Consider the following 24,799-nt stretch of genomic DNA (forward strand, 5'->3'; position numbering starts at 1 on the left):
TTCATGTTAGGAAAACAGTTTCTTTAATTTCTTTACTTGGGAATGCTTAAATGGTAAATCAGATTAAAATAGGATTCATAGTGTCCAAAGGAGGTTTTTCTTGTTGCATCTGTTTTGACTGAGGCTCCTCCCCAAGTCTTGATTTGGAAGGAGGTTGTGTTAGGGTAGAATATGGTTTTGTGTGTTCTCTTTGGTGGTCTTGACTCTGCTTACATGGCTCTTATTTACATGATGACAGTAAGTGTTGATACTAGTGTCACTTATTACTGTTCTTGGCTGCTACTATGAAAGACTAAGTGCAAGACTAGCCTGTCTAATTCCTAGTGGTGTAACAAAATGACTTGCTGTTACTGAGACAAAGGCACTTAGTGTATTTTAATTTTTAGTATTTATTGCTTCTTGGCCTTTAGGGTAAGATCAGTTCTGAATTGCAGTTTCATAGGTGGGCAAATAACTGAATGATTATGGATGTTATGAAAAGATAATGGGATGAAAAGGAATAACCCTTTTAAATTAAAAATATGTCAAGAGGTAGATTTCAACATGTTGAAATTGCCAAAGCTTCATAGTTAGCCATATAAATTAAAGGAAATCCAGAATATCTGCTGCTATCTCCCTAGTCTTGATGGAGAAACCATCTTACATTCTGCCTCATCCTTACTTGCAAAATTTTTGTGAAAATTTGTCAGACTCAGACTGACTTAAAAATATAGAATCAACATCATAAAAAGCTGTGAAAACAGTGTCAATATTCCATTTTATGTGAGTATTGGAATTTGTCCATTTTTGTAGGTTATCTATTATTTACATCAGTTCAGTTGGTGGTACTAATTGTACTTTTCTTTCTGATTCTTACTTGTGTCTTCCCTTTTTTCTTTGTTATTCTAGTTAGTTGCTTCCCCATTAGTCATTACAAAGAACCAGGCATTTTTGGTTTCTTTGATGGAGGAGCAAGTCATTGATCTATGACTATAGCAGAATATCATTAGGAGTATTTTTTTTTATTTGTTTTTAAGACCACTAGCATTTGGATTTGCCCTGGATTGAGTTATCTAGTCTCTGATTCTTGGTCACCCAAGCAGTGTTTGGATATGGTTTCATCTTGTAAAATGGTTCTTTTTTTATTTGTTTTTATTTAAATTAGAAAAGCTTGTTCACATGTCAATCCCAACTGCCTCTCCCTCCCCTCCTCACCTACCCTCCACCACCCCCAAACCCGGACCCAATCCTCACTCTACTCTCCAGGGAGGGTGAGGTCTTCATGGGGGATCTCCAAAGTCTGTCATTACCACACGGAATGGTTCTTAAGTCAAATCATAGAATATTCCAAATTTAAAAGTTGCTCAGCTTTTAAAAAAGCACATCACTCAAAAGTCTAACTTTTCTTTAAATGTCGCAAAACTCAACTGTGGGATCCTATAAAATAAAAAAATAAATTATATACTTTCTTACTTTAACAAGAAAGAACCAGAGCACAGTTAAAATCAAAGCAAAGCCCAAGTTCATAAGTATAAATAGCTCCGCGTGTGACATCTGGTACTCATGGTCTTCTTGGCTCTAAAAACTTTCATTTTTCCAGCTCTGCCATTCACAGCACACCCAGTTTGTCTTGTAGTCTTAGGCCAGTTCTACTCCACAGCTGCTGTTGTCTTTTGTTGTCATCATATTGTTGTGACATCTCCTATAGGCTGGGGTCTCCATGGGTAATAACCTTCATCAGTAGCCTCCTGGGTTCTCTTCAGGGACTCTGACCTTACTACGTGGTATCAGTGGTCTTTCTCCATGACTAACCCTGCAATCCTATGGTCTTCACTGCCTCTGAGACTCTACTTTTACTAGTGGCTTCTTCTGGCATCTTTTCAGGGACTCCAACCCCCGTCTACAGACCTTTTTACTCTATAACCCTCCCATGTCTGAATCTTACACATTATCAAGTTTGGCTGTCAGCATGAGATACAGCCTTGACCTGCTCTGGACCACAGCTTCTAACTCTAAGGAAATACTCCCAAAAGATTTCATTTCAGTGTGCCATTCAAAGCTTTATTACATAAACTTCAAGTAGACTCTTTATTTGCATCAATTGCATGTGTTACTAGGATTTGGTAGTCCAGGTATTCACCCTATCTGGAAGACCTCAATCACTTAGCTTATGGATAAATACCTTCCTATCTTTCTGTAATATGGTGGCTCTCTACTTTCATAATACTGTGGCCCTTTAATACAGTTCCTCATATTGTGATGAACCCCAACATAAAATTGTTTTCATTGCTACCTCATAACTGTAATTTTGCTGTTACGAATTGTAATGTAAATATCAGATATATAGGATATCTGATATGCAGCCTCTGTAAAAGCGTCGTTCAACACCCCCCAAGGAGTCATGACCTACAGGTTGAGAACCACTGTATTATACATTTACTATTCCTATTGATTTATACTGCATCCTTTTCCCCAACATTCATTCTTTAGGATAGCTAGTATTGCTGTCTGAATATTATATAGAAAGACAAAATTATCCTTCCTTAAGAAGAAATAATAGCCACTTAATTACATTTGAATTTACTTCAAACTTACCATTATTTTATAGACTTTAATTATAATAATAGTATTTGTATCAAAGATTTGGTCTGGTCCTTCTATCTCTTGGGATTTATTTTTATCTGTACGATAAAGGAAATTCCACTCCACAAACTATTAAAACAGAGCCACCATTATTAAAAGCAAAATCCCACCATCTTTTCTATTCTAGACATTGTTTACTTTTACTTGATTGGGTATAATGTTCTAATTAGTCATAGGTCATAAACTGAAATTTAAATTAAAAAGTAGAAGTAATCTAGTATGTAGTCTAGTGCTCTCTCTCTCTCTCTCTTTTTTTTTTTTTTTTTTTTTTTTTTGGTTAATGCTGGGGCAGGGTTTTTCAAGGCAGGGTTTCACAATGTAGCCCTAGCTGTTCTCAAACTCACTCTGTAGATCAGGGTGGCCTTGAACACAAATACACCTATCTCTGCCTCCATAGTGCTAGGATTAAAGGTGTGTGCCACCACTGCCCAGCTCAGCTTTGTGTTTTTACTGAACCTGCAGTCTGTGCTGTGGTTATGGGGAAGTTTCACTCTCTAGCAGAAAGGTACTGTGATGGTTCCTTTAGGTGAGATTCACCTGATGGTGCTAATATCACTTGCATCTGGATATCTAGTGGCTTTCATACTTTTAGTAGGTACATGAACTCTTTAGTTAGTTGGTTCAGAGACAGGAGGAACATAACAAAGGACTCGGTAGATTAGGGAAAGATACTCATTTGCTGTTGATGGAAGAAAAAGGAGAAATTATGCCACAGGCAGTTGGTATCTGAATTGGTAAAGGAAACAGTATGAGAATGTGATATGGTTAAAATCTTTTTAATTTAGTGTTTATTGTCCCTTTTAAATTAAATTTCTGTTCATAAACTGTCTGTAGAGTTGCTGAACACAGAAATGGTAAAGATGAAGTATTTAAGAAACCACTGTTATTGTGCTTAACCTCTATGCTTGGCCTATAATGTATTCCACATTTTTATCTTGTATTATTTAACTTTAAAGACCATTTGGGAATTCTTGTATTAAACTTTAAGTAAAATAAGTAGCACTAATACATCCTTCTTCCTTAAACCATGTAATATTCTTTTGATCTAGTTAAATGCCAACAATAAAAATTTAATTTAAAAAGAATCTTGGGCATATGAATTCTCTTAGTGTAAGCTAATTGAAGCAGCCATAAGCATGGGGATAAAGTAAGGATGGAGATGGAAGTAGTATGCATAGTGCTGGGTTCCAAGCCAAGCACTTACTGTTGAACTCATTGTTTAGTTGTTTTTGGCCGTAAGAGTCTCCCTCAAGTGTTGACTGCTGAGATGAGTAGATGTTAGGGTATGTATTGATTGTTTTAAACCTTTCTGCGTTAGGTGGCCATAGGTGAAGAAAACTAGAAACTACTTAGATTTGAAAGTACTGTTTTTATATTCTAGCATAACCTAGATAAATGAGAAATTTTTAATTTTGTCATTTTATGGAAATTTTAAGATAAGAAATTATAGCTTTTCGTTACAGTTCTCATTTGTAAATTATATGCTTTCCCACTACTTGAGAGGCTAAGACAGGATGATCTCAAGTTCCAGGACAGCTTGTTTTGTATAGTGAGAACCTCCTTATAAATAGATAAATGATAAATAAATAAATTATATACAGTGAATTTAGATTTCATAAGGGAATCTACAAACCAGGCCTTCATGATTTTTTTGTTTTGTTTCTCTTTTTTATTTAAATTAGAAACAAGCTTGTTTTATATGTCAATCCCAGTTCCCTCTCCCTCCCCTCCTTCCCTACCCCCCATTGACCCCCTATCCTATCTCCTTTCTGCTCCCCAGGGAGGGTGAGGCCTTCCATGGGGGAATCTTCAAAGTCTGTCATATCATTTGGAGCAGGGCCTAGACCCTCCCTTGTGTGTCTAGGCTGAGAGAATAAACCTCTATGTGGAGTGGGCTCCCAAGATATATTCGTGTACTTGGGATAAATACTGATCCACTACTAGAGGCCCCATAGATTAACCAGAGCTCCAAACTGACATCAACATTCAGGGGATCTGGGACAGTCCTATGCTGGTTTCCCAGCCGTCAGTCTGGGGTTCATGAGCTCCCTCTTGTTCAGGTCAGCTGTTTCTGTGGGTTTCTCCAGGCTGGTCTTCACCCCTTTGCTCATCACTCCTCCCTCCCTGCAACTAGATTCCAGGAGTTCGGCTCAGTGTTTAGCTCTGGGTGTCTGCCTCTGCTTCCATCAGCTACTGGATGAAGGCTCTAGGATGGCATATAAGATAGTCATCAATCTCATGATCGGAGAAGGGTATTTAAGGTAGTCTCTCGACTATTGCTTAGCTTGTTAGTTGGGGTCAACCTTGTAGATCTCTGGACATTTCCCTAGTGCCAGATTTCTCTTTAAACCTATAATGGCTTCCTCTATTATGGTGTCTCTATTCTTCCCCTGACTCGATCTTCTTGCTCTCTCATGTCCTCCTCTCCCCTCCTCTTCTCCCCTTCTCTTTCTCCTAACTCCCTCTTCCCTCTCCCCATGCTCCCAATTAGCTCAGAAGATCTTGTCCCTTTCTCTGTCTCCAAGAGACCATTTATGGTAGCTCTGGCTGTCCTGAAACTCCGCTCTATAGAGAAGACTGGCTTCAACTCAAGAGATCTGCCTACCTCTGCGTCCATAGTATTGGCATTAAATAAGATTAAGTCAATCTATCCATGGTAGCTCCTTTTCTTAGCTATCCTTTTCAGTGAGAGGATTGTTTCTTGCTTTTCCTTTCATCTAATATTTAGTTACTTGTCAGTAGATAGGAAATAATTTGACCAAGGGAGATTGAATTATAGGTAAGGGTATATTCTACTGGGTCCTTTTTCCTAATGTTAGGATTTGTTTGACTTAATTCCTTTTGCTGTCTCTGAGTTGGCTTGCTAAGGAAATCTTTCTGATCTCATATTTAAAGATGATTAAAGTTTCTGGTTTTTATTTTGCTTGCTTGCTTGTTTAACAATGTAAAAAAATTATCTCCTGAAAAATGTAGTTCCCTCTGTGAGTTGAAGTTACTCTCTTTTGTATTGTTTATCATAATGCCTAATGTAAATATATTGCCCAGAATCATAAAACTGTTTTTCCCTAGGGAAGTGAAAATTACATCTTGTCTACCGACACCAGATCACAGCTCAAATTTCTTGAAAAGCTAGATCAATTGGAGAAACAGCGGAAGGATCTAGAAGAAAGAGAGATGTTACTAAGAGCAGCCAAGGTAAGCATTGTGTGATTTTTGGGAACATGGCCTGGCAATGTGATCATAATCGGCTTCATCATTGACTGATGGTCTTGCTTTTATTGAGCCTTTAGATTTCTCTTGAGAATATCCTAAAATGAAATTACTAGTAGGGTGTCTCACAGCCAAGATGGTGTAGGGTAGTAGCTTTAAAGTTAAATTAGTTAATGAGTTATAATCTTTTGTCTCCCCCTCCCTTATATTCTGGTGTACCCCATGTCATTCCCATCTATCCATCCCAATTCCCAGGTTAAACTTTTATACAAATTTTAGACTCTTAAGATACTATTTGGTATGTACCAAGTTGAAGTTAACAAGAACAATTTTTAAAAGACATGAAGATTATGGTAAAATTGGAATATATGGAACCAAATATGAGTTGGTGGAAATGGGTTATAGAGAAGGAGAGTCATAGGAGTGACTATGACTATCTAGCCATAGACCTGTGTTCTTTTAAGTTGTTTTTTAGGACTAGTAATGCCTGGGTACTACATAAAAGTTCAATTCTACTACACTTTTATGTTTTGTACCCCCACAGTTCTTAGATATAGTTGGAGCCTCACAAGAAATTGTGAAGGCTGAACACCAGAGTCTTAATTTTTATTTTGAGGATCTTACTTTTAATTTCTTATGTTCCTGAAAGATTTATTTTTTCCTAACCACATACTAATATCCTCCCCTCCCACCCTCCTTCTCCCTTTCCTCCTTTTCTTCCTCTTTCCCCTCCCTCTCTCGCTCTCTCCCTTCCTTCTCCCCACTGTCTCTCTCTGCCTTGGATTCATAGTAACCAGCATCCCTCTTCCCTCCTGAGCGCTGACATTAAAGACATGCACCATCACACCCAGTCTACCACCTACTGTTTTTAATCTTCTCTGATGAGATTAATACTAATGTAACCCAGGCAGCCTTTCAACCCACTATCCTGTTGCCTTTTCTGAAGTGTTGGGATTTGCAAGGGTCAATCATGATACTTGGCTTTAATTGCTTCTTTGATTTATTTTAAACAATTTATACTGACATAATAGTATCAAAATTTATATTTTGCCCCTTTTCTTAGATTCCCTCCTTTTCTTGCATTTGTTACATCTCTACTCATTTCCTCATCCCTTATGTGCACCTTAATACATACACGCTTTAGTTTATCAGTATGTCCCTTCTACTTTAGTTGAGAGGGGTTTTTATTTTTTGAGTTGATTTACAGTTACGTAACTGTCTATACTAGACGATTCAGAGAATCTTTGAAAAGCAGTCCTGAGACATAATGACTCATCATCCTTAAACACTCTAGTGTGCATTGCACAGATCCCTGTTAAGATTTACCAGCTGTTTCATTTGTTTCTTTTCTTTGTGCTCCATTTTTCTTTTCAGAAATAAGTATTTCATTTAGTAGTTCTCTCTTCACATTTCTTCTGGCAATCTCAGTCCTTTTTATATACTCCTTCCCGTAGCACTTTCGAGACCTTACTTACCTTCAACTTACTTTCTACATTATGGCCTTCACCTGCATTCATTTGGTATTTCCTTAGGATTTTCAGTTTTGTACTCCTGGCAGGAATACACAGAGGTGATAATACATTTTTCTGAGATAATAATCTCAAAAAGTAACCTGATAATCCAGGCATTTAGTTGTCTTCCAGTTCTTTTCATTTTAAATTGACCATCTGTCTCTTTTGGTTTTAATTTTTCAATGGATTATTTTAATGTTCACAAATTGTATCAACATCTTTTCTTCATCTAATTTTCAAGTATCAGCCTTAGCAAGTTCCTGAATCAGCCACTTCTGTGGGGATTGCCTGGAACTAGTTATTATTCTCATTAACTTTCCTTCATACATAACTCTATTATATGAAAAGGCTTTCTTTTTCTTTCTGTTCATGAAAATATGAACCTGTGGGTTTCTATATAATTCAGCTGTCTATACTACATTACTTTACTTTGATGCTCAGAATGCCTGTAGGTGGGAGAACCTTCTAAATTGGCACTTACTTGTTTCCTTCACTCATTGAGCATGTCCTACTTTTTGCTATTAAGATATTCTAGGGCCAACCTTATTTTTTCTGCCTCCATCTTGGAATCGGCCATATCTAATAGGAAATTCTGCATCTTTTTACTTGAAGATGATGTTCAGAAACCAGTATTAGAGCACACACTGCACTATGTTCATTGCTTAACAGTGTCATTATATATAGGATATATTAGTGGATGGCTCCAGGAAATATTTGTATTATGTGTATATACATACATGTACACAAGTATCTACAATGTTTTCTGTATCTCTATTTGTATTATAGAATCATGAGTTCATATGGATACCTCTGGGCTTCATTCTTTATTCCCATAACATATCTACTTTATAAAAACCTTTCTCCTGCTTATAAGATGGCTCAGGGAATAAGAGCATTTGTTGCCAAGCCTGATCACCTGAGCTCAATCCCTGAGTTCTACATTGTGGTAGGAGACCTGGCTCCCATAAGTTGTTCCTCTGACCTGTACAATTGTTCAGTGGTTTCATGTATGTGCATGTTCACTGCCTGCCTCCTTCCCTTCAACTAATTGCAGAATTTTTTACTCCAGGAGTCAGAAAATTTGCTTAATTATTATCCTTAGCCTATTATGTTGTCAGTCAGTGTATATTTTTGATCAGTGAGATTCATATATCACCAGCTTGACTGATTAACTCTTGTCTATTTCCTTTATGCCATTTTATTGGCCATACTCCTTACCATTACAACCACTGGCCTGTGTCTCACCAAGATATCCCAAACCTCCACAAGGATGTGGGCATCGTACATTGTCACTACCCTGCTGTCTTAGCCCCAGACTGGCCCCTGTGCTGAGAAGGGCAGGGAGATGAGACAGGAAAATACTCTTTCTTGAGCTTGAAATATTCTAAGCAAGAACTCAGCTATTATAACAAGGTAGTTTGCTAGTTTTTTATTTCTAATAACTATACAATAAATAAGGTTATAAAACCATTAAATAATATTCTAGTTATTGTTTATATAAGATATTATACTGGTTCTTAGTCTCTTTGGGTTTTCTTCCTTTTTTTGAGACATAGTGCTAAATACTGGGATGCTCTGGGTTTCAGTCCTATGCCTCCTAAGATTGTACTTCCAGCTCAGTCTACATTCTGAAACTTTTGACTGTTTGTTTGATATCACTTTTCTGGCTAATAGGACTCTCAAATTGTATATGTCCAAATAAACTTCTGATTTTTCTTTCTTTTAATATGGCTTTTTCTAACTCAGAGACACCCTAATTTACCATAAGTTCATGGGAAAAAAACCCTAAAGTCATCTTTGTGTTTTCTCCATACCCATGCCTTGGTCACTCTCACTCTAGTCTACAATATCTATCCTCTCTTCATTCCATCGTCAACACTCTAGTCCAATATATTTTTCCTCAGATTTTTTGTTTGTTTTTTGTTTTCTAGGCAGGGTTTTTCTGTGGCTTTGGAGGCTGTCCTGGAACTAGCTATTGTAGACCAGGCTGGTTTCGACTCACAGAGATCCTCCTGCCTCTGCCTCCCAAGTGCTGGGATCAAAGGTGTGTGCCACCACTGCCCGGCCAAGATTTTTATGTATTCTAAATGATCTCTTTTTATTTCCATATTTATTTCATCAAAATGGTTTTCATAATAAAAATGCATGACCTTTCAAGGGTGTAGTTCACGCTTTTAATCCCAGCACTTGGGAGCAGAAGCAAGAGTATCTTTTGAGTTTGAAGCCAGCCTGGTCTACAATGAGAGCTTCAGGGTTAAAGGACAGACTGGGTCTCAACAAAACATAGCTTTTAGTGATTTCTTGTTGGTTGTATTTAATCCAAACTTTTTCAGAGCTTCTAGTAGCTGACTCCCTCTTCGAGTTTGCCTTCTGACACTCCTTCACTCATTCCACTCATCATACTCAAGTGTCTGCTCCAAGCTTGTGTCCACCTTAGGGCATTCAACCTTTGGTTTGCCATCCAAAACTGACAGCTGAATTCCTTCTCCATTGTTGTGTAGTTTTTGTTTGTTTGTTTGTTTGTTTTTATTAGATCTTCCACTACAGAAAGTTAGAATTCCTCTCAGTTGCATAGACCAGAATCTAAGGTAACATTTTTTTCCTCTCTGGTTTGTATCTTGCATCTAGTCTACCACAAATTTGGTTGACTTTACTTTCAAAATGGAATTTGAATCTATTTGTCTTTGTCATCATTGCTCTACTGCTGTTCTAGACTGCGGTCATTGTTTTTTTTTTTTTCAGTTACCCTCTATTCATAGCAGTTTCTTCATCATGTGGGCACCCGTGCTTTCTGTTGTAGATCTATGTAGTAAACAGTTTGTATGCTGGTGGAGCCCCCTTCGAAGGGGTTACTCCAGTGTGCTCTCATTCTTGTGCTGTGCAGTAATAGTCTTCTTCCAGTGACTGATTGTTAAGTCTACAATGAACTCTTCTACTTCTTAAGATGGCCACAAGGCCTCACTTAACCCTTTCTCTCCTTCATATTTTCTGCGTGCTTCAGACACATGGTCATCATGTCTGTTCTCAGGCTTGCTGTCATTTTAAGGCTTTTGCATTTCCTGTGTCTTCTGTTTTAGTGTTCTTCCCCTATGGCTTTATGTGATTGCCTATTTCTTGTTCAGACTTCTCCTCAGTTCTCATGAGAGATAGATGTCTAACACACTACCTAAATAGAGAATACCTACCACATTCCTCATGCTCATTTAGCATGGATAGTATCAATAGTATTAGTTTATTAAGTGTCATAGAGCACCTAAACCTCTAATAAAAAATATTAGAATGTGTTTCCTACTTTTGCTTTCAGAAATTACTCTTTTTAAGAGATGTGATTCTAGGCTAGTTGAGCTTTTGATTTTAATAGCTATTTAAATAACATGCTTTTCCAAAATGGCTTCACCTAAAGATAAGCCAGTGTTCTTTGTTTTCATTCATTTGAGTCCACACTTCTTTTCCTTTTCTTCTGTTCAGGCCAGTTTTCATTTTGCCCTGTTCCAGCAGGAACAATGTCATGCCTTGACTGGACCTGACTGACATTGTTAGCATCATTTTCAGTATGTGTTTCCTCCAGGCTAGAACTGCAGCAGCCGGCCCAGAAGATGGGGAGGAGGGGGCCAGGGCTGGAGTGCAACTAGACTGGATCCAGGCATTGCCCCTGGAGCTAGGGTTTTCAATCACAGGAGAAATCATCATTTATTAAATATTTAACAGCAATGCTAGTGTTTAGATGACTTCTATTAAAATTTTCTTTTCCTTTGACAGAGCCGTTCCAATAAAGAAGATCCAGAACAGCTGAGATTAAAGCAGAAAGCCAAAGAGGTAGGACTTTCAAGTTACTGATCTGGTCTTTGTGTTTCAGGGAAGGTTGGCAGCCTCTCTCTTGGCAATTAGGTCAGGGTTTATTTTACTGTTGCATACCATTTGCAAAAGCCTTGGGGAAGGACAGGAACTGCTGAAGGCAAGGGCAGTACTTCAAATGAGGTCAGTGAGCTATGTGCTCTCCTTTTAAAATTTATTTTCAAGGCTTAGGCCTGTCTGGAAATGGCTCTTTGTAAACTGCAACCATATACTTGGAGGAATATAGTGTGGGATTAAAAGAAAGAAAGAAACTTTGAGATTTAGCATCTGGGACTGTACAATAGGCTACATTTTTCCAGGGTAATTGTTCGTTTTGTAAATCTGATACTGCTTATAATTCTTTGGCTGGGAGGCGGTACTGGGATTTAGTTTTAAATGGAAAATGCCTCTGGCTTTTAATTTTCTGGGCCCAGCAGTTTTCTGTTCTGGAATGGAGCCCTTGTTTCACACAGTTCATGTTTAGCTGCAGGGGTTTTAGTTTATAGCTTAGACTGGTTAAGCTTTTACTCCCAGAGGCCTCTGCATAGCAACTGTAGAAATCAACAAATAAGTTCATTTATGTCTGCAGCCTTCTCTCAGTAGCTGACTTTTTACATTTCCCAATATCCATTTCCTGACTTCTCTAGCCTCAGAGAAAAAAGCTCCACTAATTGGAGCTTATTTTAATTGAGCCTTAATATTGGATCTCACTGGAGTTACCCCCAGAGCTACTGAGAACAGAATGAAATAAAAGTACCTACGGTTGAAGGTGTGTGTGTGTGTGTGTGTGTGTGTGTGTGTGTGAGAGAGAGAGAGAGAGAGAGAGAGAGAGAGAGAGAGAGAGAGAGAGAGAGAGAGAGAGAGAGAGAGAAATGAGGATTTTCACTTGACCTGCAGATTCTCTTCCCTCCTGAATAAATCATCAATCATGTTCACAGTCCTGGTTAAGGATCTGACAGCAGACGATAATAAAGACAATTGAGGTGTGAGATGTGTGATATGGAGCTGAAGAAATTGGTTTCTATAGTTACTTGACTGATTTCATGCAAATTTTAAGCATCTTTTTCTTTAACTGTGCCTCTTGAAGTATGCATCTGTTGTCCTCAGCATTGCTGCACTTGGCATCTAGGTGCCAGCAGCGGCAGCAGGTTGGTTATTAATGTTCTAAAGGCCCTTAGTATTTGGATTAATGTGGGAGCTGAGGCAGAATACATGGGTATCTAGTATGATTCTTAGAATCAACATTTGTATTTTCTTTAACATAGAGAAAGAAAACGCTCTGGATAGAGGGATATAAGGATCAGGGCAAGAAAGGAAGAACATTAAAATGTTAGAGACTACCTTTAAACAAAATGCTTCTTATTCTAATTTCCTTCCCCTGTATAATTATCTAACACTGTTAACCTGAGAATCATATCTGGCATTCTTTTTAAGCAAACATAGATTAATGATAGGTATTTACAGCAGTGTCACTTGTCATTGCTCTGAATCCTGGGTATGCTCTCCTCTTTCTTTAATTAAGGACTGATTAGATTTTTATTGATTCTCATTTTGGAAAGTTTCTCTCAGAATGTTAATTATCTTACCATGTGTGTTGTTGCTTCATAAACATGGGTACTTGGATTCTTTTTTTCTTCAGCTTTGAAAGAGGTGGTTTTTGTTTCATGTTTTTGGTATTTTGTTTATTCCATGAAGTCAAAAGATACACACCAGTATTCAAACAATATGTGGTATAGGGTATAATTTCTTTTGCTGAAAAGATTGATAGCAAGCCTGCTTTTTTTCCTGTTCCTTTGCACCTCTATTTAGTATTTGTTTTCAAGCAAGGTTTAAAGTTTTCTTCCAAACCATTTTTGAAGTCTTCTAGGGTTTTTTTTTTCCTGTAAATCCTCTATAATCAAAAAGGAGTCAAATTTACTATTGTTGGTCCAAGAAGAGAGCCATTCTGTGTTATATATTGGCTTCAAAGTTGTTGTTAGTTTGAAAGTTAAATATTGTCATTTTTGTCTTCCTTCTGTCCTATAGAGATGTGAGCAACTTCACTGTACTAAGTAGCTCCCTTTCAGAGTCACACATGGATTACTGTATTTTGATTATAAAAATATTTTCTCTACCTTCCCATGGAGTTGAAGTATTCTCAACTATGGTAATTTGTAAATTTATGAACTTGTAGAAGTTGTAATACTGTGGTTTGTTTCTTTTGGTATAAACTAGGAACTTTTCTTGGTTTATTTGGGAAAATTAGCATTGTTTTGTAGTGGTTGCTCTATTAGAAAGGCTTTATTTACTTTTAAAACTGGTCCCAGGAAGAGTGGACTAATGACAGCATTATAAATGCAGAAGTCCAAAAATTGGTTAGGTAAGTTGTAGGCTTTGTTAATGCTTGGAGATATTTCAAACAGGGGTGTTGATCATGCTTCAAATCATGCCTGAATCTGGAGTTTGAATTGTTAATGACTGCAGCTTTGATATTGATAGTTCTCCTGGGGTTTTTCATTTTTTCCTAAAATAGTTTTTAGAAACTTTGTTTTTCATGTCCCATTTATATAAACAATCTGTTAAATTGGCAGGTTTTCATGAAGGTGTTTCTTCAAATGTTGCCATTCTTATCTCCCTTTGGGTTTGCCTAGCCTAGTCTCAGTCTATGGCAGTGGCTCCTGCGCACACTGTGGCCATTGACCCAACAGATCATCCGTTTGAAAAACTTACTGCTATCTGGCAAATGTCTGTGGCTGTCTCTGTAATTCAAACATTTTAAATCTGAAGAGTATCTTTTCCCATTCTCACTGGTTTCTGTTTGTTTGTCTTGTTTTTGTATTTTCTCTCTCTAAAAACAATTTTATTTTTTCTGTCTTCAAGAAACAGTTTTCACTGTTGCAATTTGGGAGTATATAGATACTTTTCCAAAAGTTTTAAAAATGTTTTTATATCCTTATGCCCATTTGAATTTATTTTTTTCTTCATTTGAGAATTAGTTTAGTAGGTCTGTGCAAATCATTCATTTTCTTTTTAACACTTGAGGTGTGTTTTTTTGTATCTCCCTTTCATTTTTGTATCAGACAATAATAGGGAAGAACAGGAGTACAATGATGTATGTGCTGGCACATTGCATAGCAACCTGTGGGGGATTGAAATGCATAACAGGTTAGAAAGATACTCTGAAATAGGATTTTTTTCTAAATAGATTATGAGCTGAAAACTTTGTGTACTGCACATAAGGCCTCATTGCTGAATAGGAAGGAAAAGAAAGGCAGTACAGAATGTATTAGTTTGGTCTTTTGCTGCTGTTCCTTCTTTTTGGAGACGGGGTCTTGCTATTTACTTCTGGCTGCCTTTATACACTCAGTATAGACTAGACTGGCCTGGAATTCATATAGAGATCCTCCTGCTTCTGCCTCTCAAATTCTGGGATTAAAGGTATACATCACTATACCTGGGAGGACATTGTTTTGTTCTGTTTGTTTGAGATAGCATCTCCTTATGTAGTTCTGGAACTTTCTATGTAGACCAGGTTGGCCTCAAACCCACAGATATCTACCTGCCTCTACTTTCTGAGTACTGGGATTAAAGATGTGTAATACTATACCTAGTTTTTATATAAGACAAGTCATCCTGGAATTCATGATAATCTTGCCCCAGTCTCCCAAGTGCTAAGATGATAAGAATGAACCTCTGTGTCCAGCACTGACAAATTTTTGAAGTGGAAATAATAAAAATATGAAGCAATAAAGCATGATACTTAAAGATAACTGTTAAAATGTAGTGTTTTATGCTTAGTACTAGTTTTGCTTGTGCCAGGAACTTGTGGAACATTGATCAAGGCAATCAAATTTTTCATTAAAATATATTATAGAGATATTTTATAGAAATCAAAATAATATATTCTTAAAATGACAAATTATAAGGGACTTTTGTCTGCCATCACAAAGAAACAGATGATTCAAAGCACTGAAAGTCTTGGAATGTGGTTATCTGGAGTGTTTGTGAAAGTACAAGGTGCTGGTTCCTGGATAAAGCATTTTATGATAGAGTGGGTGTGGTGTAGATCCTGGAAATGTGCATTTCCAGAGGGTCTGGTTGCTGCTGCTGTTTGACAGATTGTGCATAGAATCATTGATCTAGGAAGAGAAAGAAGAATCTTTTAAAATTTATTATTTTTCTGGGCAACCTATGGGGCCCTGGGCAATAGATCAGTGTTTATCCCTGGCATACAAACAGACTTCGTGTGTCCATAACACAAAGAGGGATGCTCTCTCAGCCTGGACTCTTAGGGGAGTGCCTGGACCCTGCCCTGAGTGAAATGACAGACTCTGGATATCCCCTATGTGGAAGGAAGTGGGGATAGGGTGGGAGGCGGGGGGGGGGTTGCGGAAAGAGGGGAGGGAGAGGGAACTGGGATTGACATGTGAAGCAAGCTATTTAAAATTAAAGCAATAAAAATATTATTTTCATACTCCGTTTTGAAGGTATAACATTGTGACCTGAGATTTGGAGTCTTGAACTGGCATTATTGGATTATCATCCAGTGATCCTTCTATAAGTTTCTTTGGGGACCAGGAAAGCTACCACAAACATTTTCAAGTCTTCTTTTTACAGGAGACCTTTACTGAGAGTAGAGATTCACCAGAAGGATGTACAAATACTTAATTTTGAGGTGCAAGATCTATGTATAGTAGACATAGTAGTCTCTTGTTGGAAAAAGTAGGCACATTTCATAAAAGAAACAGCTGTGAGCTAGAAGTCATAAGTTTTTAATTTATTTCATATTCAGTCTTCTATGTGTCTAGTGCTTACTGTTAGTATGCTACTTCACTTTGAAACTGACCTTTGTTCTTTGTATTTAAATGTAGCATTAGTGTGTTGCTTATAATAAGCATTCATAATTTAGGGAACGATGTAGCCAAAAAGGCTTAAAAACAGGAGCCAAGGGAACTTTCAGATAATGTTATGCCATCAAAATCTTAGCATTAGACTTGTATTGTATTTCATCATTTTTTCCTCAGAAGACAGACTGACAGACAGACAGACACACAGACACACAGACACACACACACACACACACACACACACACACACACACACACACACAGACACCAAACTAGTAAAGAGAGATAGGGGTATTTATTTGGATGAAGAACTATAGGGGAGATGAATGGATTGCTATTTAGGATAAACTAAAATAACTAGCACATTTTTTATCCTAAACAGTTCATAAGTATTAAATGTAAGTATTTATTATTAAGTATGTCTTTTGTAGTCTGAGTTCTTTTTTATAATTTATTCTTTTTAATTTAATTATACATTCCAACCACAGTTCTTCCTTCCACCCTTGCTCCTGCACCCTCTCTCCTTCCTGCTAGCCCACCCGAGTCCATTCACAGGTAATGGCTCTCATAAGGAGCCAACAAAGTCTGACACAGTACGCTGTGACAGGCCCAAACCCCTCTCCCATGCATTAAGGTTGAGCATGGCATCCCACCATAGGGAAAGGCCTCCAACAAGCTAGCTTATGTACCAGTTTTGTATCATGGTCCTAGTGTCAGGGACCCCTCAGATAGTCCAAAATCACAACTGTCTCCTACATATGGAGGGCCTAGTTTAGTCCTCTGGAGTCTCTACTGCTGTAGATTTAGAGTTCATGGGTTTCCATGAGCTTGCTTCAGCTGTCTCTGTAGATTCTCCATCATGATCTTGACCTGCCTTGCTCATGTATTCCTGCCTTTCTTCAACCTGATTTCCAGTCTGGTTCCATCAATTGCTGGATGAAAGCTCTACAAAGATAGATGGGGTATTCACCAATCTGATTGTAGGGGTAGGCCAGTTCAGGTACCCTTTCCACTATCTCTGAGAGTCTTAGTTAGGGTCATCCTTGTGGATTCTTGGCAATTACCCTAGCACCAGGTATCTCCCTAACCCCATAGTGGCTTTCTCTTTTAAGATGTCTATTTGATTGCTCTTCCACTGCATCCCTCCCCACCTCAACCATCCTGGTCCCTTATGTTCTCATCTTCTCCTCCCTGTCCCTAATCACCCCCCACCCCTTAACCCCCACCCCCACCCCCATCCCCATCCCCATCCCCAGTAGATCTCATCTAATTCCCCTTCCCAGAGTGATTATGTATCCCTCTTAGGGTTCTTGTTACCTAGCTCTTTGGAGCTGTGGATTGTAGTCTGGTTATCCTTTGCTTTACATCTAATATCCACTTATGAGTGAATACATACTTTGTTTGTCTTTCTGATTCTGGGTTGCCTCACTCAGGATGTTTTTTTCTAGTTCCATCCATTTGCCTGCAAATTTCATGAGGTCATCATTTTTTACATCTGAGTAGCACTCCACTGTGTAAATGTACCACATTTTCTCTATCCATTCTTCGGTTGAGGGGCATCTAGGTTGTTTCCAGGTTCTTTCTACTATGAATAATGCTGCTATGAACATAGTTGAGCAAATGTCCTTTGGTATGATTGAGCATCCTTTGGGCATATGCCCAAGAGTGGTATTGCTGGGTCTTGAGGTAGACTGATTTCCAATTTTCTAAAAAGCTACATACTGATTTCCAAAGTGGCTGTACAAGTTTGTATTCCCACCAGCAGTAGAAGATGTTCCCCTCACTCCATATCCTATTCAACATAAGCTGTCCTCAATATTTTTGATCATAGCCTTTCTGGCAGGTAAAAGATGGTATCTCAGAGTTGTTTTGATTTGCATTTCTCTGATGATTCAGGGTATTGAGCATTTCCTTAGATGTCTTTTGGCCATTTGAGATTCTTCTGGTAAGAATTCTCTGTTTACTTTTGTACCCCATTTTTCAATTGGGTTATTTTGTATTTTGATGTCTAGTTTCTTGAGTTCTTTTTATGTTTTGGAGATAAGCCCTCTGTCAGATATGGGGTTGGTGATATCTTTTCCCATTCTGTAGGTTGTCGTTTTGTCTTATTGACAGTGTCCTTTGCCTTAAATAAAGCTTTTCAGTTTCAGGATGTCCCATTTTTTGATTATTGCTTTCAATATCTGTGTTACTGGTCTTATATTTAGGGAGAGGTCTCCTGTGCCAATGTGTTCAAGGCCACTTCCCACCTTCTCTTCTATCAGGTTCAATGTAGCTGTATTTATGTTGAGGTTCTTGATCCACTTGGACTTGAATTTTGTACATGGCAATAGATGTAGATCTATTTGCAGTCTTTAGCAGGTTGACATCCAGTTATGCCAGGAACATTTGTTAAAGATGTTTTCCCTTTTCCATTGTACCATTTTGGCTTCTTTGTCAAAAATCAGGTGTTCATAGGCGTGTGAATTAATGTCAGGGTCTTCAGTTCTACTCCATTCCATTGATCCATATGTATTTTTTAATGCCAGTACCAGGCTGTTTTTATTACTATAGCTCTGTGGTAGTGTTTGGCATCCATGGTCTCTTAGAGTCTTCATATAATGAGTCTTACTTCTTGCTCTGACCAAATACCTTAACAAAAGGATGTATGAAAGGAAAGATGTTTTAGTCTATGGTTTAAATTCCAGTCTACAAGATCTTTTGGTTCTAGACTCCCTACAAGAAGAACATCATAATGGTTGTATGTGTGGTAGAGGGTACTCAGCCATGCAGAACTGAAAACAGAAGAGAAGGGAGAGTTCAGGACAAAATCAGTCTCAAAGAACAAGCTAACTTTTTGGAGTTAGGGTCTACCTTCTTTTTGGTTTTTACAAGACAGGGTTTCTCTGTATTGTTTTGGAGGTTTATTGGTCCAGCCCGGCCTCAAACTCACAGAAATCTGCCTGCCTCTGCCCTCCCGAGTGCTGGAATTAAAGGCGTGTGCCACCACCGCCTGGCTTAGGGTCTACCTTCTTAAAGTTTCTAAACCCTTCCAACATAGTGCCTACCTTGTCAACACCATAGCCTGTTGATGGATATGTTATATTTGAACTGCACCAGTGTGTATTTAATCAATAAGTCTTATTCAGTGTTTTAAAAAATATTCTGTCTAATTATTTTATATGCATTGGTGTTTTGCCTGCATGTATGTCTATGTGAGGTTGTCCAATCTTGGAATTACAGACAGTTGTGAGCTGCCATGTGGGTGCTGGGAATTGAACTCGGATCCTCTAGATCCTCAGTGCTCTTAACTGCTGAGCTGTCTCTCCAGCCCTGTTTTTTTTGTTTGTTTGTTTGTTTGTTTTGTTTTGTTTTTTTTCCTTGCTGTTATTTTTGTTTGTTTTATTTTGATCACTGTGATTAAAAAGTTTGTAATAAACAAACTTTTAGAGGAAAATTTAGATCACTAGAACTTGCTGTCCAGCCAGTCTAGCCGACTAATAAGCTCCACCCAGTGAGAGTTGTCTATAAAAAAAATCTCACTTAAAAGTTCAGAGTTTCTCAACTGGGGTTTCATATGTATATTTAAATATATAAATATATGTTACATTCCTTCTTATTCCAAGAAGGGGGAACCAGAACACAGTCATAATCAGATTAAAGCAAAACTAAATTCTAGCCAGGTAAATTACTCACTCTCAAATGCCTAGTTTTCATTACCTAGGCACACGTCTCTGATTCTGCCATTTATAGGGACTGCATGTCCTGGATTGTCCCATGGTGCTGTCATCTCCAGAATGCTGGGGTCTCTGGAACTGGGCTTTACCTTCCCCAGTAGCCCTGACACATAGTGCCAAGCCTTATAAGCCTTAGCTACTCTCCATTACTCCTTCATGCCTTCAAAATTAGTACCATCTGAGCAATATTCTCTCTCTCCCTTTTCTCCTTTGCACTCTCTTTCCCTCCCTGGTGTGTGTGTGTGTGTGTGTGTGTGTCTGTCTGTCTGTCTGTCTGTATGTCTGTGGTTTTTTTGAGACAGAGTTTCACTATGTAGCTCTGGCTTTCCTAGAACTCAATGTAGACCAACATCCTGCAGGTCAGGTTGGCCTTGAAACTCACAGGGATCCTTCTGCCTCTCTTTCTCCAGTTCTGGGATTAAAGGCATGGGCTACTATGCCCAGACCATCTGAGTGATTCTTACACATTACCAAGTTTAGCTGCCAGCATGAAATACAGCCTCAGTCCCCAGTGGATCACACCGCCTCCCTGCCTTCCTGTGGAAGCACTCCCAGATTTACAATCTTTGCTAGTCCCTTGTTAATCACTATGCATGTCTTGCTTTTTGGTTTTTGGGTTTTTTGTTTTTTGATTTTTGTTTTGGTTCTTCGAGACAGGGTTTCTCTGTGGCTTTGAAGGCTGTCCTGGAACTAGCTCTTATAGACCAGGCTGGTCTTGAACTCACAGAGGTCCACCTGCCTCTGCCTCTCAAGTGCTGGGATTAAAGGTGCGCACCACCACTGCCCAGCTTTTTGTTTTTTGTTTTTTTTTTGTTTTTTTGGGGGGTTTTAACTATGCATTTCTTAACCCTGGCTAACCAACACTGGTTTTTCTCAATAAAGCAAAGGTTTCACTTAGTGGTGCTGGTCTTTTGTTAATCAGCTCCAACTGACCAGAACTACAGATTATTTTAGAATGGCACATAAATGATCTATCTCAGCAAAGTCTTGACTTCTCCCTGAAACTTCACCAGCCAAGTCTCCATTATCTGTAGTGCTTTCTGTGTTCTTACCTTCCAAGCTTCTTTGACAACAGCCCATTAAGCTTGAGTTTTCATTGGTTTTTCTAGCCCAAAGTTCCAAAGTCCTTCCACAATCTTCCCTAAGACACATGATAAGATCTTCTGTAGGTACCAATTTCTGTCTCAGTTACAGTTTTCATTGCTGTTATTACAAACATGACCGTAAACAGCAGTTTGGAGAGGAAAGTGTTTAAGTATATACATCCCAATCACAGTCCATCATGAAGGGAGTTTGAGGTAGCAGCTCCAGTCAGGAAATTGCATGTAGGAACTGAAGTAGAGGCTGTGAAGGGTCATTACACACTGGCTTGCTCTTCATGGCTTGCTACCCAGCTTTTTTTACACCACCCAGGACCACCAGCCCAGGGGTGGCACCACCCATAGTGAGTTGGGCCCTCCATGTCAGTCATCAGTTAAGAAAGTACATCAGTGTCCAGTCTGGTGGGAGCATTAAATGACTCCAGCTTGCATCAAGTTGACATAAAACTAGCATTTCTTTTTCTTAAATTTATCCGTCACAGATCGGAAGATTTTAATTTTGGTGAAAATCAGTGCTGCTATGGATAGATATGCCATATCTAAGAAGTCTTTGCTAGATTCCAACTATGAATATTTTCTCTATGCTTTTTATGTAAGTTTATGCTTTTTATACCTTGAGTTAATTTTTGTATAACATTTGAAGTTCAGGTCCAGATTGAATGTTTTGAAACTTTATTTTATATATGGATATCCACTTACTCCTCCATTTTTTTTTTTGAATGGCTATAATGTTAGACATTCAGGCAATAAGGACAGATTTTGTGTGTAATAGAAAAGAAGTACTTTCTTCTAAAAGTGGGGGTGGGGCATTCCCAAGGTGGGAAGGCAGATGCCCAAAGTCTTCTATCAGTCTGATCCTTTGTGGTCATTTACGTAGCACCATCTTCCAGGAGATCTCCCAGGGTTCTATTTATTCCTTGTAGCCCTGGTGATTACCATACAGCATTTTCTTTTGCAGTGCTGAGTAGTTTCCATGTATGCTAAGCAAGTACCCTCTCCTGAATTAATAACTCTGTCCCCCATATAAACCCTAAAATCAGTTTGTCCCTATTCATCAGGAAGACTTACTGGAATTATATTAGATCATTGAGTCAATTTGCAGGAATTCCTTTTGGTGTATAAGGTAGGGAAGTTGGGTTCTAGGGATTAAACCCAGGCCTCACAATACTAGATGGGTGCTCTGCTAGAGATGGCTATAAATAATTGATTTATTCCCCAGTATTTAATTTCAGTGTATCTGTTTCTACTGATATTTGGGAAGATGATTATTATTGTTTTGGGAACTTTGTATCTTGTAGTTTTGCTGAATGCATTCATTAAAATTAGGGAGATTTTGGCTGGGTGGTGGTGGCGCACACCTTTAATCCCAGCACTCGGGAGGCAGAGGCAGGCAGGGTCTCTGTGAGTTCGAGGACAGCCTGGTCTACAAGTGTTACTTCCAGGACAGCCTCCAAAGTCACAGAGAAACCCTGCCTCGAAAAAACAAAAAAAAGGGGGGGGGGATTTGGTTTGTGTTTTTTTTTTTGTTTTGTCTTACATTTGTGTGTGTGTGTGTGTGTGTACATACTATCAAGTCACAACTCACTTGTGGAGGTCGGAAGACAACTTGGGAAACTGATTCTCTTTTCTACCATGTGGATCACAAGGATTGCACCTCAGGTCATCAGACTTGTCTCCCAGCATTTTATCTATTCACGAGCCATCTTGCCTGCTGCCATAAGCCATAACAGTGTGTGTGTGTGTGTGTATGAGAGAGAGAGAGAGAGAGAGAGAGAGAGAGAGAGAGAGAGAGAGAGAGAGAGAAAGGGGGATTGTTGTTGCTGTTTTTATAGGTAATTTAGCTTTTATGCATTGATAATCTTTCAGTCCTCTTGAATTTTTTTCTGAGCTTCATGTTGTCTTCAACTTCAGCTACAGTTATATCAAATCTATATTAATGCCCAGAACTTTCTCTTGTTCAGTTGTGTCTGTTTTTTCTTTACTTTTCGTTTCTTTTTTTATTCCTTTCTTTCTTTCTTTCTTTCTTTTTTTTTTTTTGCTTTGTGCTAAACTATATTGTTTCTGAGAAAGTGTTATAACTATAGAAGCAACTAAAACTATGGTCAGTTTCTAGGTATTTTTGTTAGCTTGGTTTTTTGGGGGGATTGTTTAAAACATTATGTATAAAGGAGTTATTTACATGTTCAGTTTTAAAACTTTATTTGCAGGGGTGGGAGGAAGTTCTTATTTGATATGACTATTTTTAAGATACCATATCTCTTTAGGGAAGGCCTTTAAAATATATTTTTATTTGATTTGTGCTGCAGGGTAGATTAAATTTTGGGGGGGTACATAGAAGTTCTAGATTGTGACAGCATCAGACCCTTGACTATAGTTTTATTAAAAAGGCCAACAGCAACAAAAGATCTTACAACTTCTGAAAACTCTTACCTAACAATTTATTTATAAGAAGACCTATAGCTTAAAAAGGATGTCTGTCCTGTAATTTTTGGAGCAAATAAATATAATTCCTAGTTTACTTACTTTGATTAATTGTTGTCTAATATATTTATGCTGCTATATCAAAACCCCTTAGCTTATTTTTAACAGGATTTTATTTCTCACAGCTCTGGAAGCTAGGATGTCTAAGGTGAAGGTGAGAGCTGATTCAGTGTTTGATGAGCTGATGGTGTTCCATTCCTCACAGATGGTCCCAGTGCTCTCATCCTCACCTTGTTTTGTGTTTAAACTTTGGTTCGTACTTGTTCTTTTGTTGGTTTTTCTAAAGAATATTCCCAGTGTAAGTTTTTCTTAGTGGACTGTCTTGACCCTGTTGGAGTGTGACTGTCATTCTGTCTCAACAACATTTTTGCCTTACATATTAGTAAGGTTTTTATGAGTACTGAACATTTTTCCTTTTCTAGAAAAGCTGAAGGACTTATGCAGTGGCATTTTATTTTTACTTTGTCTTTATAAAAAAAACCCACATAACCATTTTCACACAATCATGTTGATGAAGTCCTTTTTCATAAGACCTCATTTATGATTACCTTCTGTATTGTTTCCCAAATACTGAAATTGCACCTTGTAGTTTTGGCTATTCCAGACTAAGCTACATCACTCAAGATTTTTACCATGAAGACAAATAAAGAGTAAATCTATGGGGACAAAAACAGAGCGAATGTAGTGGTAACATTTGTCTCTAATTATTGGTTCTACCTCTTCATTGGGTGATTTCTTTGAAGTCTCACTAATCTCTTAGAAACTTACTGTGCAATTTTTTTCCTGTTTGAGAGTCAGTGAATTACCCTTTCACTGTGTTTGTGAAGGTTAAGAGAATAGCTTGTAAGTCATACAACATAGTAGAACTGTGCTCTGTAGTGTACATGTACTATTCTGATTTCCTTTTCTTTTCTGACTGCACTTCCTCTTCCTGAGCTGTCTCTTCTTTGTAAAGATTAGGGACTAGGAGTTAGTGGAGTCAAGACATCACAGTTGTGCCCTTGACTGCAAAGGAGTCAAAATTAAATTTATTCTATAATTTGGGGATAAATACAGAAACTGGTTTCATGATCATTTTCTTTCTCCCTGAGCATCTGTGTAAACATGTACTTTCTCTTTCCCCTCATCTTCTAGTTGCAGCAGTTGGAGCTGGCCCAGATCCAATACAGAGACGCTAATCTCACAGCTCTTGCAGCTATTGGACCACGGAAGAAGAGATCACTAGAATCAGGAAACGAGGTACTGATAACAGGGTTATTTATTTTTTTTAATGTACAGAAAATAAGCCAAAAAGAAAACAAAATTTGCAAGGCATGGAAATAGTCTATCCTGCTCTATATGACACCAAATTTTTCTTCAAATTCTTCTTTGCCAATTTTATTTTTAAATTTTGTCAGTTTTTTAAAAACATGTATGCTCTTTCAACTTCATTGTTACATATTCTGTTCTCCTTTGTAGGCACTCTCTCCAGGTATACTAAGTATCACCTGTTTTTAAAA

General features: G+C 38.1%; 1 protein-coding gene across 2 annotated transcripts in view; it reads left to right on the forward strand.

The window, feature by feature from the left end:
- The window catches only part of Taf4b (TATA-box binding protein associated factor 4b), a 119,477-nt gene that overhangs the window by 58,526 nt on the left and 36,152 nt on the right, over positions 1 to 24,799 (forward strand). For both annotated transcript variants that reach the window (XM_040757866.1, XM_040757867.1), the window contains exons 12-14: positions 5,692 to 5,817; positions 11,103 to 11,159; positions 24,435 to 24,539. In XM_040757866.1, the coding sequence (XP_040613800.1) occupies positions 5,692 to 5,817; positions 11,103 to 11,159; positions 24,435 to 24,539 (288 nt within the window). The remainder of the gene's footprint in view (positions 1 to 5,691; positions 5,818 to 11,102; positions 11,160 to 24,434; positions 24,540 to 24,799) is intronic.

This window comes from Mesocricetus auratus, unplaced genomic scaffold, assembly GCF_017639785.1.
Source record: "Mesocricetus auratus isolate SY011 unplaced genomic scaffold, BCM_Maur_2.0 Super-Scaffold_100015, whole genome shotgun sequence".
NCBI classification, from domain to species: Eukaryota; Metazoa; Chordata; class Mammalia; order Rodentia; family Cricetidae; genus Mesocricetus; species Mesocricetus auratus.